Source organism: Argentina silus (assembly GCF_951799395.1).
Source record: "Argentina silus genome assembly, chromosome: 12".
NCBI lineage: Eukaryota > Metazoa > Chordata > Actinopteri > Argentiniformes > Argentinidae > Argentina > Argentina silus.
Window position 1 is genome coordinate 4,274,359 of NC_139666.1, and position 19,988 is coordinate 4,294,346.

The 19,988-nt window shown below is 38.9% G+C and overlaps 1 protein-coding gene across 1 annotated transcript in view; it reads right to left on the minus strand.

Moving 5' to 3' along the window:
* LOC310813205 (titin-like) overlaps positions 1–19,988 on the minus strand; it is a gene marked incomplete at its 5' end in the record, with an annotated part of 146,534 nt that overhangs the window by 98,671 nt on the left and 27,875 nt on the right. Inside the window, 38 exon segments of the mRNA XM_083682068.1 lie at positions 3,269–3,346; positions 3,438–3,647; positions 4,035–4,350; positions 4,454–4,531; positions 4,783–4,966; positions 5,079–5,364; positions 5,477–5,593; positions 6,260–6,547; positions 6,673–6,963; positions 7,281–7,559; positions 8,866–8,914; positions 8,918–9,066; positions 9,161–9,439; positions 9,529–9,810; positions 9,937–10,215; positions 10,355–10,642; positions 10,757–11,035; positions 11,125–11,406; positions 11,508–11,786; positions 12,469–12,750; positions 13,007–13,288; positions 13,406–13,693; positions 13,799–14,077; positions 14,180–14,458; positions 14,557–14,835; positions 14,937–15,218; positions 15,312–15,590; positions 15,744–16,031; positions 16,132–16,410; positions 16,535–16,813; positions 16,927–17,205; positions 17,294–17,575; positions 17,663–17,941; positions 18,072–18,359; positions 18,450–18,728; positions 18,814–19,095; positions 19,184–19,462; positions 19,555–19,836. Of these exon segments, the coding sequence (XP_083538194.1) occupies positions 3,269–3,346; positions 3,438–3,647; positions 4,035–4,350; positions 4,454–4,531; positions 4,783–4,966; positions 5,079–5,364; positions 5,477–5,593; positions 6,260–6,547; positions 6,673–6,963; positions 7,281–7,559; positions 8,866–8,914; positions 8,918–9,066; positions 9,161–9,439; positions 9,529–9,810; positions 9,937–10,215; positions 10,355–10,642; positions 10,757–11,035; positions 11,125–11,406; positions 11,508–11,786; positions 12,469–12,750; positions 13,007–13,288; positions 13,406–13,693; positions 13,799–14,077; positions 14,180–14,458; positions 14,557–14,835; positions 14,937–15,218; positions 15,312–15,590; positions 15,744–16,031; positions 16,132–16,410; positions 16,535–16,813; positions 16,927–17,205; positions 17,294–17,575; positions 17,663–17,941; positions 18,072–18,359; positions 18,450–18,728; positions 18,814–19,095; positions 19,184–19,462; positions 19,555–19,836 (9,639 nt within the window).

Below are 19,988 nucleotides of genomic sequence, written 5' to 3' on the forward strand. Positions count from 1 at the left end.
AGTAAAGCATTGTTCTAAAGAATAGGCTGACATAAACAAGATGTGATACCTTTGCTGGGCTCTGGTTGTGAAATCGCCTTCTTGAGTTCAACATCATCTTTCAGATATGTTTTAAAGTTACCAGGCTTATCTGATAAAAAAAATTAAAGTCAAAACGCTAAGTAGCTAGACAGGTGATTTTGTTGTTTTGCTGCTGTCCATTGTATTGTGATGATTTAAAAGGATTAAGTACTATATTGTAAGATGTTTCTAATGAGTAAGATATTTGGTAAGAGTCCCACTGACACAATAGACTGAGACAAATGAATAATCACAAATCACACACAACATTACCTTTAGGGGTGGGCCAATCTTTTTGTTCAGGTTCTTCCATAGGCTTTCTTGCATCAGGTACTTAAAAACATTATAGTTCTATTACACTTTCTATCTCTGCAACGTACTGTATAGGTTCTACTTGATGACATTTTTCATACATTTGTTGACACAAATAATTAAGAAAGAAAGATTTGACAAACACAACATTGTGAAAGTAGGACTTAACAGAAAGAAAGAATGACAACACAAGAAAAGAGTTGTGTGAGTACCTTTGCTTGGAGCTGGTGACTCCTGCACTGCTGGCGTGGAGGGCTTCTTCTCCTCTTGTTTCTTGTGAACTTCAGGAACTTGAAAGATATTTCCTTTGTTAGAATACTACTGTAAAAGCTTGTCTCTTTAGTACTACAGTATCAACTGATTGCACTAGCAAGTGTTAATCAGAGTACTTAACATTTAACACAAAGCTGAAACAAGAACAATTGCAGACATACTGTAAAAGAACAGATAACAGCAATTATAAGCGCCAGCTAAGCACAATACATTAGGGGATATTTTATTAGATGACAGCATGTAGACACACTTACTGTTGCACAAGAAGTCATGTAAGACAAAAGAGCTTGGTTGGACTTACATGGTATTTTTATATGACAACACTTAAACACAAGATAGCTGCGCACAAGAAGTTATGACAGACAAAAGAGCTTGGTTGGTCTCATTTGGATGAGAGCATTTTTACATAACAACATGTACACACAAAGGTTGCTGTCAAGTAGCTTAACAATCATCAGCATGATAATGATGATCTCGCTTGTTAATTTAAGCCATAAGCTTTAACTGCCATGAGCTGCCTTCACTTTGTACAGTATACCTTTGATTGGTACTTCTTCTCTCATTCCCACTGTTGTTTTTTTAACACTCTCATCAATGGGTATCCTCGCTGCTGATGAGAAACAGGAGTCAACTTAGAGGTGTATAAAGCTGATTACATTTTGATAAGAGAACACAACACATTTCAAAACAATCAACAAATGTAATCACTGACACAACATGTATTCTAGAAACTGACCATCAACATATCATTGTATAAGACATTATATAAGTGGCAATGAAGCACCACATGACAGTACAAGTAGTAGTAATGAAGTAATGACAACATTAAGAGATTAACTTGTGATTCTGTATTTACAGTCAAACAAACACAGATAAGAGGGATTGGACATACGTAAGCAGGTGAGTACAAGAACATTTAGATAACAGACAACATAAACAACGCACGTTGGAAGATTTACATAACAGACAACAAACTAAATCTGCTTAATGACTTTTTTTTAATGACTTTTAGTCATTGGCAGACATTTAGTTATTATTATTGTATTGACTGTGACACGTTATCAGCAATAGCAAGACCGTTGATATACCTGTGGTTGTAGAGAATTGAAGTGCTACTTTTTCTTCTTGCATTGTCCAACTTTCAAATGCTACCACATCAAAGGATAATAATCAATGATGGGAAAATGAGCAGAAATCATATGAAATCACTATCATTTGTTTAAGTCATCCTTACACCTGTGTAGTAACACTGTAATTCCTCAACCTTATAAGAAACATTTCCTATTCCACTTTTGTGAAAATGCTCAGCTCCATTACTATACAGCAACAAAGACATTACCAAATTATTGTACCACAGTATGTTGCTACAGTGTTGTGACAAGAGAAATCATTGTGTTATAACACAGGTATAAGAGCAAATGAATGTACAGTATAATGTCACGCTAATTCCTTGGATTAAACAGTCGAACAAAACTCAAAGGAAACTGAAAGGATGGTTGACGTGGTAATGGTGACTAGTAATATTTAGTAATGAGTTAAACTGCCTTTTAGTTATATTATGATGAGGATGAGGGATGATGGTTAAATCAATAGATTAATGAAAAGTAGAAGCACAGTGCTTTGCATTTCTCACTTCAATCAAATGTAAAAAAGCAGCATTTAGGTATCAGGAGTTATTAGTATATGTTAAGATAAAGGTAAATCACTTAATGTTGTACCTCTCACTTCTGTCTTCTCTTCATAATGACAATATTCAGACGACTCTTCTTTTGATTGAAAATTAAGAAATATTTAATTGTACCAATTAAATTCCAGTTAACATTCATGAGATTTTATGTGAATGATTGACGTGTCCCATTCTTACCTCTGTAAGTAACTAAAGATGGTACATCTGGCACTTGTATTGATGAATCTGGGACATCTAAGGATGTTGTAATAGATAGTTTCAGTACCAATTTGATGATACATTAGAAGTAAATATTAGTCTAACATAATTTTTATGACAGTAAAACCTCACATTTCCAACAAAACCTGTCCAATAACCTGCAACAATGTCGACGTTCAGAACGATGTGTATGTTAGAAGAGGCTAATAATGTGTGCAATACATTATTTGGATAATCCCCTAGAGATGCTTTACAGCCCTAACCCTAACCTTACATTACCTTAAACCTTAGTAACCTTAGTAACCTTAGTAACCTTAGTAACCTTAGTAACCTTTGTAAATTGTTTATTGTCAACATAGCCACAGATAATAGTGTACAGTTGCACAAAGTATCTAAAAAGGACTATCCAAATAGTGGTATCAGAATGTCAGTGACCTTTTCATGTCTGTGACTTACATGTGAGTAGTGACTATTTTGAAGAAATACTCACTAAAACCAATAACATAAAAAACAATTGGTTTCAGTACTTTTTGACTATTGTCTGATCTGTTTCTGATAACGTGGCATGTGGGGTTTTACTGTTCTGGAAAAAGTTTAATTTGGCAGGCTAAAAAATACTCACCATATGGGACCCTTCCTAAACCAATTTCTGTGAAAAGGAGGAGGTAAAACATTACACACGTTGTGTATGCACACAATGATGTATGGAAATGCCATCTAGTTGGTAAATGTACAGACCTTTGCCTGAAAGGTAAAGTTCAGCTGTGCTTTTAGCTTCCCCCATGGGTTCCAACCGCGCAATCACTGAGTAAACGCCTAAGGGATTAGCAATGAACCATTGTTGTATTTATCAGGGAGACGCGAATAAATTAAATGACTTGACTGAAGAATTTAGTTGACTACACACCTTCATCTTCAGAAGTTACATTGCGGATGGTCATAAAGTGTCGTCGACCTTCACTTCTGAAGTTATACTTAGGGCTCTCTTTAAGTTCCCAGGTGTCTTTGTACCATGTGACGATCGCATTGTCAAAAGACAACTCGCACTCAAAGCTGGCAGACTGGCGTTCATTCACCTCAATGTTCCGGATACGTTTGGTGAACTGAATTTGATCAGCTAAAGGCAAACAATGGGAGTCAATGTATATACACGCTGTGTTACATGTTTAATCTAAACTATGTTTAAAACTTGTTGTTATTTTCAAATATCATAACTGCTGACATTCATTTTTTCTTTGAATAATATTCTATAATATTGTGATTATTGACTTCTTAATGTATCTCAGTTAAATGCAGTAGTAACATAAACAAAGACCTAAAGAACAACACAAAGATTGACATACATGTAAACTAAGAGAAGCAAAGAGGTTAGTAAGGGACAACCTACAGGTGAGCAACTTGTTCATCTGTGAAAGGTGTAAGAATGACCCCTTACCTGGCTTGTGGTAATCTCCGTCTGATAAGAAAAGTAATGGGGGAGGTACAAAACTGTTAGGTTAGGTACACTTCTGTGCCATCCCTGCCCTTGAGGAATAATTAAATGGAGACTCACCTGTAACTGTCAATTTGGCACTGGAGATGTGTGGGCCACAGACAACACGGTAATTGCCCTCGTCTTTAGACTGACAGTGTTTGATCTTCAGTATGTGACGGTCACCGACAATGCTGATTTCATATTTGTCGTTGTTGTCAAGCTTCTGCGTTCCCTTGTACCAGGACAAGGTGATCTCTGGGTAGTTGATCTTGATCTCACACTCAAACACTGCTGACTGGTCTTCTACAGTGGTTTGGTCTGTGATATCCCTCACCAGAGTGACAGGCTGCAGATACAAGCATTCATTCTCAATACATGAACATTCTAGGTAACATTTTCAGACTCCCATACTCAATGTACTGTTTTAATCTGTTTGGAACCTTCAGTACCTCAGCCTGCATTCGTGATTGCAAATCAGACATAAACTTGGTCAAATCCTCCTCAGTTCTTCCTCCATGCTCTGTCTCCTGGAACAGAAAAGGGACACTTTTGGAGTGTAGAGCCGAAAAAAGAAAAAATGCTTCACTGTCCCATACTTACGCAGGGCACTGTATGTGAACTGTGTATTTACTTAATCCCCAAATATTTATTAATTGAAGAATGCTTTGAGTTTTCAATAGAATTTTCTTGGCATGCATGCCATTTCACAACAAGTTGTATTGAATGAAGGACTGCTGACAGTTTAAGTTAAGTTAGGTTATTTAAATTCTTATCTCACCTGTTTTCCACTTTCCTCTTCCTTCTCCCTCTTCAGCTGCTCAATAGCCTGAAGAATTCCACGGTAGTCAGTGATTCCATACATTTGAGCAACTTTCTCATACTCTTTAGGGTCCACACCCCTGAGTAATGCCACAATATCAATGTCTTCACCCTTCTTTGGACTTTTCTGCTTGGATGGTGTCCTGTGAGAAGAGGTGTGAGAAAAGGGAATACGTACAGTAAGGTTAATATCACCAAGTGTTTCCAAGCATCGAAACTATTGGTGGCATTGCATTTTTTTACAACCACACATACTTCTTCAGTTTTGCTCTGAAGTCTCCATCAAGTCCTCCTGCATCTTTCTTTTCGCTAACATTCAATTCAGTGTTGGACTCTATTTCACCATGTTTGTTGGACGCAACACATCTGTATCCACCAGAGTCTGATTTTGTCACTTCTTTTATCTCCAACTTGGCCTCCTGGCCCTTCTGCTCAATAGAGATGCGACCGCCATGAGTGATCTGCCTCCACTTGCCCTTCATCCACTTGACGTTAGGAATAGGATCACCTCCAACCTTGGCAATGAACGTTGCAGTGTCCTCTGTGAGTAAGACACAACACAAAGTTGGCTCCATGTGAAATCCCTGAATTTGATTTGGGGTTTTGGGAGGTAAAATATTACATCTAATTGAGAATAACTTTATCATACTTACTCTCAGTTACAGTGGTAGTCCTGGGCTCTTCAATGAAGAACAGGTTATCCAGTCTCTTAGCTGGAGCAGAGGCTGCTGGGGCTGATTCAGTGGTTGCAGGTTTGGCTCCTGATTTATCTGGATTTAGAAATAATTTTAGTCCATTTATAAAACTTGTTCCTAAACTGTAGTTAGGCATCTGCCCAGGAAGAAAGACCATTAAAGAAGTACTTAACTAAAATATTTGACACAAAACGCATTGTCAAATACATTTTCCAGATAAGCTTGTCATCTATGATGCTTGTATGCACAAAGTAGTTACAGTATACATGTATGTTGGAACCGTATCAAAAGTAAACTGATTAGGAATATACTTGAAAAAGATTTATGAGAAAGTACTCCTTTAATGAATAAATAGATTAAAGCCTCGGCTACATACTATAGACAAAATCTTCAGCTACAAAAGTACAAAATCTAGTTACAAATGAGATCTCCAAATAAAATGTTAAAAATCCTCCAAACAATTAATGTGGAATTTAGTTTCTCACTCTAAATCTCTGAATAACAAAAACAAGATGAGAATATTTTTTTTGTGGAGAAATACTTTTCATGACATTAAAAGCGAGATACCTTTCACTGTCACTTTGGACTTGCAGAATTCACTGTATTAAAATATCATTTAACAATTTTGCTCATATGAGCACTAATACATGGCTTCCAAAAACGAATTCAATGATTGTTAAAAAAATTACTTCAAAAATTACTTGATGACAAATGACAAAAATGTTCATATGAACATAGTACCTTTCACTGTCAATTTGGACTTGCAGAATTCACTGCCAGCATCATTGGTAGCCTTGCAGAGATAGTCCCCTGCATCTTTTCTTGATGTGTTGCTGATCTCCAAAGAGGCAGTGCCATCAGCAAAAGTGATTCTACAGTTAGCAGAGGATTTCAATTCCTGCCTGTCCTTCATCCACTGAATATTCAGAGGAGAAGATCCACGAACATGGCAGCTGAGATTCAGCTTCTCACCCTCGTTTACAGTTACAGGTTTGAGAGGGATGTCAAATGTAGGAGGCATCTTGTGTTCTAGTGAAGTCAAATGAGAAGTGGGAGAGTACATACAAGTTTTTTAGAAGCATTAGCATGAAAATGTTGAGTGCACATCGTGATGCAACTAAATCCAATACGATAAATATACAAATAATACACACCTGATATGGAAAGTGACACTCGGTAGGATGCAGTGCCAGCTTCATTGGTGGCTTTGCAGATGTACGTGCCACGGTCTGACTGTTGAGAGCTCTTGATACACAGCAAAGCCGCGTTGTTCTTAAAGGACATGTCATACTTATCAGAGCTGTGGACTTCTCTGTCGTCTTTGTACCAGCTGATGGTTATAGGTTGAGATCCAGACAAGCGACCCTCGAGTTTGACCAGCTGGCCCTCAGCATCCTCCATGGTCTCTGCTGGCTTTTTGGTGAAGTTGGGTGGGTTTTTGCGCTCTGGTGACAAAAATAGACGGTACACCAATTGTAGGTTGAATTATAACAGTTATGACCCTGAAGTTGATATATTCAAGAGCAACATAGGAAAAGGCAAAGGAGAGAAAAAATATTATTTTTGTTACACTATTTCACAACATTGTTTTCTAGAAAACCTACTGAAATATAACCCCAGTTATGGCTCACAAAAATATGACTAGAGCAAAGTAAGGACAACTAGTCTATGAGTATGGACAACAAGTGATGAAATACCTTTACCAGACGCATGTATCAACATTCTTGTGAGTGGATTGAGAGGCATGTGTTAGTGACTTTACCTATTGTCATCTGAGCGTGACAGATATCAGTTCCCGCTCCATTGGAAACTTCGCAAGAGTATCTCCCAGTTGCCTCAAAACTGTCACTGTTCAAGACGTCCAAGATGCAGTAGGTCTCAGTGGTTTTTACATTGTATTGATAAGAAGCATAGATCTGTTTGCCATCCTTCATCCAGGTAACAAATATTTTGGGGCTTCCAGTGTATGTGCATTCAAGTTTCAAAGGTTGCCCTTTTTCAACAGAAATGTCCTTCAGCTTCTTCACGAAGCGTACTGGTTCTGAGAAGAGCAATAATTGACATTAGTTACATCACTGTTATAATGATAGGATGAAAAAGACTATGAAACACTGTGGCAGTGCTTCCAGTGGCTGATTGATACCATACATTTGGATGAAAGACTTTAGTATGAATAGGATTGGATAGGACAGCATTATTATCACCATAAGATATTGAGTATTGTCCATCATTTGTCAAAGATCCACCGTCTTTAAGCCAGGAAACCTCCAGAGGAGAGGATCCTATAACCTGGCACTCAAATCTAACTGGCTTTTCTACAAGCAGTTGGAGATGAGTACACTTGTTGGGGAAGTAGGGTGATGTTTGGAAATCTAGAATAGAGTACTTAAACAGAATGCATATTTGAATTTGTTACCACAGGTAACATGTGTGAGGGTAAAATGAAGCAAAGATGGCGGGCATCACCTTTCACAGTTAATCGGCAGCTGGAGGAGGCAAATCCAATACGGTTCTCAGCCTTGCAGTTGTATTCACCCTGATCTGACTTAACCATTTTGCTTAGTCTCAAAGTAGCAATGCCGTTTGAGTAATCCATTTTGCAAGCATTGGTAGAATGCAGCTTTCCATCTGCTTTAAACCAGGACACGGTAATATCTGGGCTTCCTCCAATATGGCATCTCAAGCAAACTGCATCATTCATAGGTACATCCATTGATTCCAAAGTCTCAATAAAGTATGGTCGTTCTAAAGTAACAGAAAAATAATTAGATAAACAATGAACATGTTGAATTAATAAATGTAGCAGTGTAGAATGCATTTCTTAATGTTTTTACCTAATATGGACATCTGTGCGTGGCATATGTCACTTCCGACTCCATTGGAAACTTCGCAAGAGTATCTCCCAGTTGCCTCAAAACTGTCACTGTTCAAGACGTCCAAGATGCAGTAGGTCTCAGTGGTTTTTACATTGTATTGATAAGAAGCATAGATCTGTTTGCCATCCTTCATCCAGGTAACAAATATTTTGGGGCTTCCGGTGTATGTGCATTCAAGTTTCAAAGGTTGCCCTTTTTCAACAGAAATGTCCTTCAGTTTCTTCACGAAGTGTACTGGTTCTGAGAGGAGCAATAATTGACATTAGTTACATCACTGTTATAATCATAGGATGAAAAAGACTAAGAAACACTGTAGCAGTGCTGCCAGTGGCTGATTGATACCATACATTTGGATGAAAGACTTTAATATGAATAGGATTTCCATCAAAAACTGTGTGTGAGCTTAGCTCTACAAGATGCTGATCCAACATTATGTGTACACTTGTAGCTATACAGGAGTGTCTGATTTACCATGGGTAATTTTTAGAACAGCAGTATTATCATCATAAGACGTTGAGTATTATCCATTATTTGTCAAAGATCCACCGTCTTTAAGCCAGGAAACCTCCAGAGGAGAGGATCCTATAACCTGGCACTCAAATCTAACTGGCTTTCCTACAGCCAGTTTGAGACGAGTACACTTGTTGGGGAAGTAGGGTGATGTTTTGAAATCTAGAATAGAGTACTTAAACAGAATGCATATTTGAATTTGTTACCACAGGTAACATGTGTGAGGGTAAAATGAAGCGAAGATGGCGGGCATCACCTTTCACAGTTAATCGGCAGCTGGAGGAGGCAAATCCAATACGGTTCTCAGCCTTGCAGTTGTATTCACCCTGATCTGACTTAACCACTTTGCTTAGTCTCAAAGTAGCAATGCCGTTTGAGTAATCCATTTTGCAAGCATTGGTAGAACGCAACTTTCCATCTGCTTTAAACCAAGTCACGGTAATATCTGGGGTTCCTCCAATATGGCATCTCAAGCAAACTGCATCATTGGTAGTTACATCCATTGATTCCAAAGTCTCAATAAAGTATGGTCGTTCTAAAGTAACAGAAAAATCATTAGGTAAATAATGAACATGTTGAATTAATAAATGTAGCAGTGTAGAATGCATTTCTTAATGTTTTTACCTAATATGGACACTTGTGCGTGGCATATGTCACTTCCGACTCCATTGGAAACTTCGCAAGAGTATCTCCCACTTGCCATTAAACTGTCACTGTTCAAGACTTCCAAGATGCAGGAGGTCTCAGTGGTAGTCACATTATATTGATAAGAGGCATAAATCTGTTTGCCGTCCTTCATCCAGGTTACAAATATTTTGGGGCTTCCGGTGAATGTGCATTCAAGTTTCAAAGATTTCCCCTTTTCAGAAGAAATGTCCTTCAGCTTCTTCACAAATTTCACGGGTTCTGAGAGGAGCAACACATTAGCAAACACAGCAATAGAATAACATTAGTTACATCCCCATTATTGATATAGCATGTGAGTGAATAAAAAAAAGGCTATTTTCAGAATGTATTGTCATGCTAACCAACCTTTCACCAACAGGTTAACTGGGCAATTCTCCTTCCCAGCATCATTAACGATCTGGCATGTATACTCTCCAGCATGTGATTTGTCGATTTTGAATATCTCCAGAGAAGCTCTATTGTCACATAAAGCAATTTTACAGCTCCTTCCAGACATCATTTCTTTACTTCCCCTGAACCATTTAACTTTAAGAGGGGCACTTCCTTTGACTGTTGCTAAAAATGTAACATTTGTGCCGGGCAGAGCTTCCTTTGTCTGAGGGTTTTCCACAAAAGATGGAGGTTCTAAATACAAAAAAGAAATTGTTGTCGGTTAGATATTTTCTATCTGAAGCTAAGCAGAATTAATGAATTAATAAATTAGAACAATTAGAATGAATAAAGTTATGATGTTGCTGAAAATAAATTCTCTATATCTACTGACCTTTTACAATAATTGAAGCACTTGTTTCACTTGATCCTGCAGTGTTAACTGCTTTGCATGTGTATTTTCCAGAGTCAGACAACTTAAGAGATGGCACTTTTACCATGCAAGTGTTGTCACTGCATGTAATATCATAATTTGGTCCACTCCTGATCTCCTGTCCATCATGGTACCAAGAGGTAATGAAAGGTGGGGAACCAGAGACTTTGCATTCCATTTCACCCGGTTTACCCACAATATAATGGGTATCCCTCAGCTTCCTGATGAATGTGGGCGGTATCATCTTATCTGTTTAAAAGACAATAAGTAACGCTGAATTGCCAAGCTACTAATAAGATCATGAAGTAAACATAATAGTTAATATCCAAGACCATTACGGCAGGTATGCAATTTGGAACCAACCTAAGACAGTGAGGGAGGTTTTGCAGGACACACTGCCAACTTCATTTTTGACCTCAAATGTGTAGTCTCCTTTATCTCCTCCCGCTGCAGATAACACCTTCAGGCTGGAGACCATCTTGACAAAAGTTATCTTATATTTTCTGCCAGAGGAGAGCTCGACACCATCCTTGAACCATTTAGTTTTCAGCTCTGGTGTCCCGGACACAGTGACCTCTAGAGATGCTGTTTCACCTGACTTGACATTGAAAGACTCTGGGCATTCCACAATTTTAGCAGGTTCTGAAAATTGGGACCACAATTCATATTTAAATAACAGAAACTTACCAATGAACTGTGCATTTATGGTTGGGGAATGGCGCATTACAAACCTTGAACCGTTATGTTGGAAACACATTCCACAGCTCCAGAATCATTTCTGAGTTGGCAGGTATATTTTCCTGCTGTGGTCGAGTCTGCTTTAAAGACCTTCAAGGTGACCACGTTGTTCTCAAAGGTTATTTGCCGGTTTTCATCATCCCTAAGAACATGGTCCTTATCTTGAACCCAAGACACAGTCATTGGCTCAGAGCCTTTGACAGTGGCCATCAGGGTGACTTCCTTACCAAATATGACTGACTGGTTGGTAAGTTTCTTCACAAAAACGGGTGGTTCTGAACAATGAGGAAAGATGGTGGTGAGGAGCAGCAGTCAAACAGGAATTGTTTTAATGGTTTATGAATAAAGGCTAAGGCTAAGGGTATAATTTACTGACCTCTGAGTCTAATTGTGGTATGGCAGGTTTCACTTCCTACACTGTTTGATGCCTTGCACACATATTCTCCAGCATCTGACGCCTCCAATCCAAGAATATGTAGAGTGGCAGAGCTACCCTCATTGACCATCTTATACTTTCTGTTTTCCTTAAGATGCTTTCTGTCTTTGATCCAGGTTATCTCAAATGGTGCTGTGCCAAACAGCTCACAGTATAGGCTGGCATCTTTGCCTCTAATCCCCTCGACAGGTTTCGGTACTTTGGCGAAGGATGGCGGATCTGGAATCAATAAATCAGTTTCGTTAAAAAAAAAATAAGATTCACCGGTAAGCAGTTTGCATCTCCACAAGCAATTGGGCATAGGCAATTTCAAGGGAAAAAAAGATCCTCGGAGGAGCATGCCATTCAGTCCATGCTAGGGGTATCCACAATATGCAATGGTATAATCCAAACAGTGACTACTAATGTCAATCAATTGAACGAAAAACACTAAGTCAGACTATTGGACAATGATAGGAAGAATCATCCTTTGAGACTCATGCTGAAGTTATTTTATACTAACATTAATCCCACACCACAGTGGAGAACAGATAAACTGCAACAGGCAATGTAACAAATAAGTCACTCAAGACATTGAAAGGAGGAATCATTCGCTAGGGACCATGCTGAACAATATCATGGAAGATCCCACATCACAAAATAGAACAAATAAACTGCAATTTCCAAAATAAGTGAACAGAGGAATCATTTTTAGAGGTCCATGCTGCAACTGTTTTACAGAAAAATCCCACATCACAATAGAGAACAAACTAACTGTAAAGGGCAATGTCAGAGGTAAGTCACTCAGTCAATAAAGGGAGGTATCATTCCTCGAGATTCATGCTGCAACAAAAAAAAAATCCCACAACACAGTAGAAGATGATTGAAGTGCACCAGGCAATGTCACAATCCAGTGACTGACCTTGGACTGTGAGAATGGTGCTACAGCTTATACTTCCAGCATCATTGTGTGCTTCACAGGTGTAGACTCCATTATCAGCATATCTTGTGGTAAGCAGCTCAAGGATTGCAGTTGAGTCAACAAATGATGTTCTATAGTTGTCACCATCTGTTATCTTGTTGTCATTTTTGTACCAGCACATTTTCAGGGAGCGTGCACTGGTAACCTTGCATTCAAGACGGAGTGGCTCACACTGTTTGACAAACATTGTGGTCGGTAATTTCAGGACATATTCAGGGGGTTCTGCAAAGCCAAAACATATGAAGTTACAATTCTAGAATATTAAGGAATATGATAGGCAATAAAAATGTGAAGATGCAAGACAGGCAATGGGCTTGCTGGATGCTATGAGTAAGATAACAATAGACAGTCCTGGAAAAACAAAGAAATGGTAAGCATGGATTAGACAGAAAGAAAGATGCAGATGAAGGAACGATGCAAATGGAGAAAAAAAGAATGGGTTTAGTGATGGTGGCAAAAACAATGTGTATAGTCCAACCTTTTACTAGCAAATTGGTGGCACACTTCACTTTGCCAGCACAGTTGCTAACTTGGCAAGAGTAAATTCCACTTTGCAATGTTCCAACTGAGTAAATCTCTAAGAAGCAAGAAAAGTCTTCCAGTCCAACCAAACAAGATGGTCCAGTAATGAGTTCAGTGTCATCCTTGAACCATTTCACAGCGAAAGGCGGTGTCCCTTGAAAGACACTCTTGAAGTGTACAGTGGATTTTGGAATGACGACCTGAGACTTCGGAGGTTCGGAAATAAACCTTGGTGGCACTAAAAATCAATTTAAAGTAAGAAAAATGTGGGACATGAGTTCCTGAACTGGAGCCTTCATAAATATAAGAATATAATGAAAGTAAAACAAATCAAAGCCAACCATACAAATCTGACCTTTTGCTTTAAGTGCACCGCTGCACTCACAATGTCCAGCCGCATTTGTTACTTTACAGGAATACTCTCCTGCATCTTCCTCCTCGAAATGTTTCATCTCCAATGACACTGTATTGTCTACGTGTGCCAACTTATACTTGGCTTTACTTGCAAGGACATGCCCAGCTTTGCTCCACTCCACTGACATTGGCAGAGAACCAGCAACCTTGCATTCCATATAAATCGCAGACCCCAGAACATCCTGAATCTCCATCAATGTTTTCATGAAGGTAGGAGCAATAACTTGTTCTGTTCAAGGGCAACAACAAAAGCCCATTAGACATGGACAGAAATACTACATTTTCCTGTCAAGTCTCTCTGTAACTTAACCATTATAAGTTATTTAGCACTGACCTATGACAACCAACGTGACTTTGCAGTTGCAGGTATCAACAGAGTTTGCTGCCTCAAACAGGTAGGAGCCTCCGTCGTCCAGCTGTGTAGACAGAATCTTAAATCTACTGAGATTATTCTCAAAATGAAGTTTATGTCGCCTGCTTGGTAGGAGTTCTCTTCCATCTTTTGTCCACTTGACTTTGATCTCAGGGGTGCCAGATACCCTGCATTCCAAACTGACTGGATCACCAAGAGTAACCTTGAGCACCTCTGTCTTCTCTATAATCTTAGGCGGTTCTAGGATACAAAGGAGCTTACATTATGATTTGCTATAAAAAAGGATGATATTTAGCTTTAAAATGCTGAGCTTGAAACCATTTAAAGCAAGTAAAGACAAACCTTGCACCATGAGGGTTGCAAAACACTTGTCTTGTCCAGCGTCATTCATGACTTGGCAAGTATATTTTCCACTGTGACACACTTCACAGGCAGGAATCCTTAAAGTTGCCACATTATTCTCAAACATCCGTTCAATCTTAGGATCTTCCAAGATCCAGTTCTCATCTTTTTGCCATTGAACAGACAGAGATGGTGACCCCATCACAACGCACTGAAACGTAGCAACATTTCCTAAATCCGTGGAAGCGTTTTCTATCTTCTTTACAAAAGACGGTGGTGCTAATATGAAGAAAACATTTCATTAGAATAACATTTTTAAAGGTACCAGAGCATTGTGAATGTCAGTGTTGACAGTAATAACTTCCATAATGACTGACCTTTAATAGACATTGTTGCACAGCCTGAACAGCTTCCCACCTCGTTAGCAACTGTGCATTGATAATCACCCACATCTAAAGCATCACAGTCCTGGATTTTCAGGCTCAGGACATTATTAGATTGTAACATGAAGTGCTTTTTATTGGATCTGATCTGTTTTTTATCTTTGTGCCATGTCACTTCAAATGGAGCTGTTCCTGCCACCTGACAGTCAAATACTGCCACATCGCCTTTCACAACCTCAAGAGGTGTCAATGACTCTACAAATGACGGGGGCTCTGAAATAAGGAAGTACATTTGAATGAGCAAGACAAATGGTGTCGACAAGTATCTGTGAAAATGCTAACATTCTGTCTCAACAGACTAGAGGTGAACAAACCTTTCACTCCTAGTTCCATACTGCAGCTTTCACTGCCTGCTTCATTGCAGGCCTCACAGTAGTATACTCCACTGTCTCTGACTCCAGCATCAGCTATCTCTAATCTCGCCGTGGAGTTTGTGAATGTAATCTTATGCTTGTCGCTTTCACTTATCTCAGTCCCTTCTTTGAACCAACGCATAACTATTTCTGGAGTGCCAATAACCTTGCATTCGAACAGTTTATTCTCCCCACGTTTCACAACTGATAATATCTCAGGTTTTTCAAGGAAATTAGGGGGTTCTGCAAAAGAGGTTAGATAAGTACATGTAAATATATTACAACCAATGAAACTCAGAAATATTGACAAAGACTGAAGTTAAGATCAATGAAAACCTTTGACAAAGAGTGTTGCTTGGCAAATGTCGGAGCCAACATCATTGTGTATTTCACAGACATAATCTCCAGAGTCTGAGGCTTTGGCAAAGAAGAGTTCCAGTGAAGTTGAGGTGTTATCTTTTATCACAGAGTGATCAGAGCCTGATGAGATCTCCCTTTTGTCTTTGAACCATTTAATGGTCAAGGGCGGAGTGCCGGACAGAAGGACATTAAACTGGACCTTCGATCCAGGCAAAACATCCATTGATTCAGGCTTTTCTAGAACAGATGGTGGTTCTGTTGATGAAAGGAGGGTAATCATTTTTTCCATTGCTCTAATTTTCACACATACATTTAGATGCAAGAGTAATTGCGGTCTTAAGTGTACAGATATAGAGTAACTTCAAGTCTACCATTAACAATTATGAAGAGCATAAAATCTACTCAAACCTTTCACAAACAAGGCACCAGAGCATTGGTCACTGCCTGCTTTGTTTTGAGCAATGCAGGTATAGCTGCCACTGTCCGCACTGTCAAGACGACTGATTTCCAGAAATGCTGAGTTGTCAAAGAATGTGCATTTGTGCTTCTCATCAGTCTTGATCTCTTTCTCATCTCTGCACCAAAGTATAGTTATGGGCAGAGAGCCAGACACCAGACATTCCAATTGGGCAAATGATCCTTTGATACTTTCCATTCCCTTCAGTTGTCTTGTGAAAAATGGTTTGATTGTCTGATCTATCGTATATATGAAGCAAATAGTACAAAGTTAGCTTACTATAAAGATGGGGTCAACAGGATCTACATTTTTAGATAACAGGTTGTATGAGCAACTGACCTAGGACAGTGATTTTGGCCTCACAAGAGCTGTTCCCAACGTCATTTGAAACTTCAAAGGTGTATTCCCCACTGTCACTTTTCTCAGTAGAGAGAATCCTGAGTTTGGAGCTCTTATCTGTGCTTTGTACTTTGTATCTTTGGCCTGACGTCAGCTCCTTTCCATCCTTCAGCCATTTGGCTTTGAGGACTTTAGTTCCTGAGTATGTGCATTCCAGTGTAGCTGGATCCCCGGTGGTAACACTGATAGACTTTGCTTGTTCTATGATATTTGCAGGTTCTGTGATAAACAAATAATCCAATAATGAATTATCTACATCTGTTCCATGTTAATAAGACATGCTCAACACTGCTAAGCAGAAACAAAATTAATCTGAAGTATATACCCATAAAATTCAACTAACCTCTGACAGTAAGCATAGCAACACATTTCTGACTTCCAGCATCATTCTGTGCCTGACAGATGTATTTTCCACCATGAGTTATCTGTGTGTTTCTCAGATTTAACACTGCAGCTCTGGTCTCATAGGACATCTTTATATATTCATCTTCTTTTACTTCATGATCATCCTTTATCCACGAGACAGACATGGGTAGTGATCCACTCAGCATGCACTGCATTGAGATCTCAGAGCCAACTAAGGAATTCATGTTCTCTATCCTCTGTACAAATGATGGTGGCTCTATTGGGGGAAGACCAGACATGCCATGACACAGATGTCATTTATCTACAATCTATGAAATACAGCTAATTATATTCATATACAGTATCAAATATTATCCTATTTTAACCAACCTTTCAATGTTACTTGGCAATTGCATGATGACTCTCCAACTTCATTTGCTATGGTACATTGGTATTTTCCAGCATCTCCAGCTTCACATTTTAGAATCTGGAGAGTGACTATGCCATTCTGTACTTGTATTCTATGCCTTTTGTCATTTCTGATCTGCTTAGCATCATGATAACACGATATTTCAAATGGAGCAGAGCCTGAAATTATTCCCTCCAAGACAACATCAGATCCTTTCACAACTTCTTTCGACTCAAAAGCCCTCACAAACATCGGAGATTCTATGACAAAGAGATTATGTCATTATTATTATAATATACAAACAATTTAAGTAATTTGGGAAACTGTAAAGGTAAATACTGAACACACCTTTGACTGTAACTGTGGTGCTGCAGCGGTCATTACCAGCTTCACTTGATGCCACACAAATATAATCTCCACTATCATCAACAGTGCAGTTGACCATCTCCAGTGAGGCCACTGAGTCAGTGAAGAATATTTGGTATTTATTATTTGAACTGATTTCAGTCTCATTCTTAAACCACTTAGTACTGATTACAGGGCTGCCCTTTACTTTACAGGTCAACCGAAGTGGATGTCCATTTTGCACCAGTTTTGATGCTTCAAGCCTCATTGAAAATGTTGGTGGTTCTGGAAATGATGATAACAGTTAGTTCAAAAGATAAGATAAAGAAAAACACAATACAGCAAATTGATAATTGATAAAAGAAAAGGCACCTTTCACAAACAAGACTGCTGTGCATGCCACCTTCCCGGTATCATTGGTTACTTGGCAACTGTAGTTAGCTGAGTCAGTGGGTTTCACAGAGTGAAGTTCCAAGAAACTTGAAGAGGCATCTTTCTTGATAAAACATGTGCCTCCAGTGGTTATCTCTTTGTCTTCTCTGAACCACTTAACAGCAAGAGGAGCTGTCCCCGTGAAAGCAGACTTCAGGATAACAGTAGATCCTGGTATGACATCTTGGGAGTCAGGTTTTAATGTGAAGACTGGAGGTTCTGAATTCAGTTTGGAAGAAAAACAATATTAACGTGTTCACAGAGCCTTCTATTGGCAATATAATTTTTTTCTATAAATGTGTGGGTGACATTGTTATGCCAAACACATAACAAAGAAGTTAATGCTAACCTTTTACACATAGAGTTCCACTGCTCTCTTTATGTCCAGCAGGGTTTGTTGCCCGACATGTGTATACTCCTTCATCACACTTTTGCAATCTGTTTATGCCTAATGTAGCAGTGCTCTCATTCTTTTCAATGTTGTATTTCTCTCCAGCCTTTATTTCTTTATCATCTTTGTACCAGGTCATTGATATGGGCTGAGATCCAGATACTTTGCATTCCATAGTAATGTTGTTACCAATATTTCCATCAACTTTCTTAAGATTTCTCGTGAAGGATGGCGGAATGGCACGATCTGTTGAGTGGAATGTTACTTTTAGATAATCACATTGTTACGGTTATTAAAGTATGAATCATTTTTAAAATACACTAAGCTAAAACTAACCTAACACTGTGACTGAACAAGAACACTGGTCTTTTCCGACACGATTGGACACTTCCATTGTGTACTCGCAAGAGTCTCCTTTTTCTGCCGCAAGAATTTTCAAGGTGGCAACATTATCTTTGAGAGTAATTTTATATTTTCGACCTCCCGTCATCTCCTTTCCATCTCTCAACCATTTCACTTTGAGATCGGGGCTTCCTGAAATGGTGCACTCCAAGGTTGCTGAATCTCCAGCAGTTACGCTGATGGACACTGCTTTCTCTATGATTCTGGCAGGTTCTAAAACACAATTACATGATATTAGATGTTTAGATATCAACAGAGTCTTAAATAAGATTGTTTGCGTTAATTAATAGTCTCGAACCTTGAACCACTAAAGTGGCTTCACATCGTTGATGCCCTGCATCATTCTGTGCTTGGCACGTGTACTTTCCAGCATGGCTAATGGCAATAGCTGAGATTGTCAGCATTGCAATGTTACCCTGAAGTGCCATGGTGATATTTGGGTCATCATCCCTTAGCCACTCTGAATCCTTCATCCATTTAAGTGTGATAGGAGCTGAGCCCTTTATGGCACCCTGCAATTTCACTGCATTACCCACAACAGCTGTGGTGCTCTCAATCTTCTTTGAGAATGATGGTGGCTCTATAATAATGATAACAATAAGAATAAGAATTGTGATAACGATCATATTTACAATATGCTCTGTGAATGTATTTATAGCTTTACTAACCTTTCTGTCTGGCAATTGACTTGGAAGAGATTGAGCCAACATCATTTGAGACAACACACTGATATTCCCCAGCGTCTGCACTCTCAAACGAGCAGATTTCTAAAGAAGCAATGGCGTCCTGAGAGACTATCTTGTACTTCTTGTCGGCACTGAGTCGCTTCTTACTCTTGAGCCAATGAACTTCAAACGGAGCCGTGCCTGTAACTTCACATTCAAACGTGGCAACAGAACCCTTGACTGCTTCCACCATTTGCAATTCCTTTCTGAAGGTGGGTGGTTCTGAGAAGAAATATATGATTGAATATCATCATATTCTTATAACAATATCAACGCATGTACAACTTTTAGATGACACAACTGACACTACAAACCTTTTATAGTTAACTTAGTACTGCAGCTTTCACAGCCAGCTTCATTCAGTACCTCGCAGGTGTAGTTTCCACTATCTAACAAAGCTACGTTGCTTATTTCCAAAGTCGCCAGACCATCCTTCAAAGTAATGTTGTATTTGTCACAAGCAGATAGCTCTTTGTCATTCATAAACCAGGTGACGTGGAGTTCAGGAGATCCTTTGATAGTGCACTGCAAACATGCAGCTACACCGTGCTTCCAAACCATGGTAGATTCCAGCCTTTTAACAAAGACTGGGGGCTCTGGAGGGTGTAGACATTAGACAGTTCCAACATCATTCCAAGATGCAATTGTTATTCAACAAACCACTCAGAGTTGAAAAAAGGAACAAAGATATGTGAATAAAAATACATTGTGAAGAGGCAGCTGAGGATACAGCCTTTGACAAAAAATA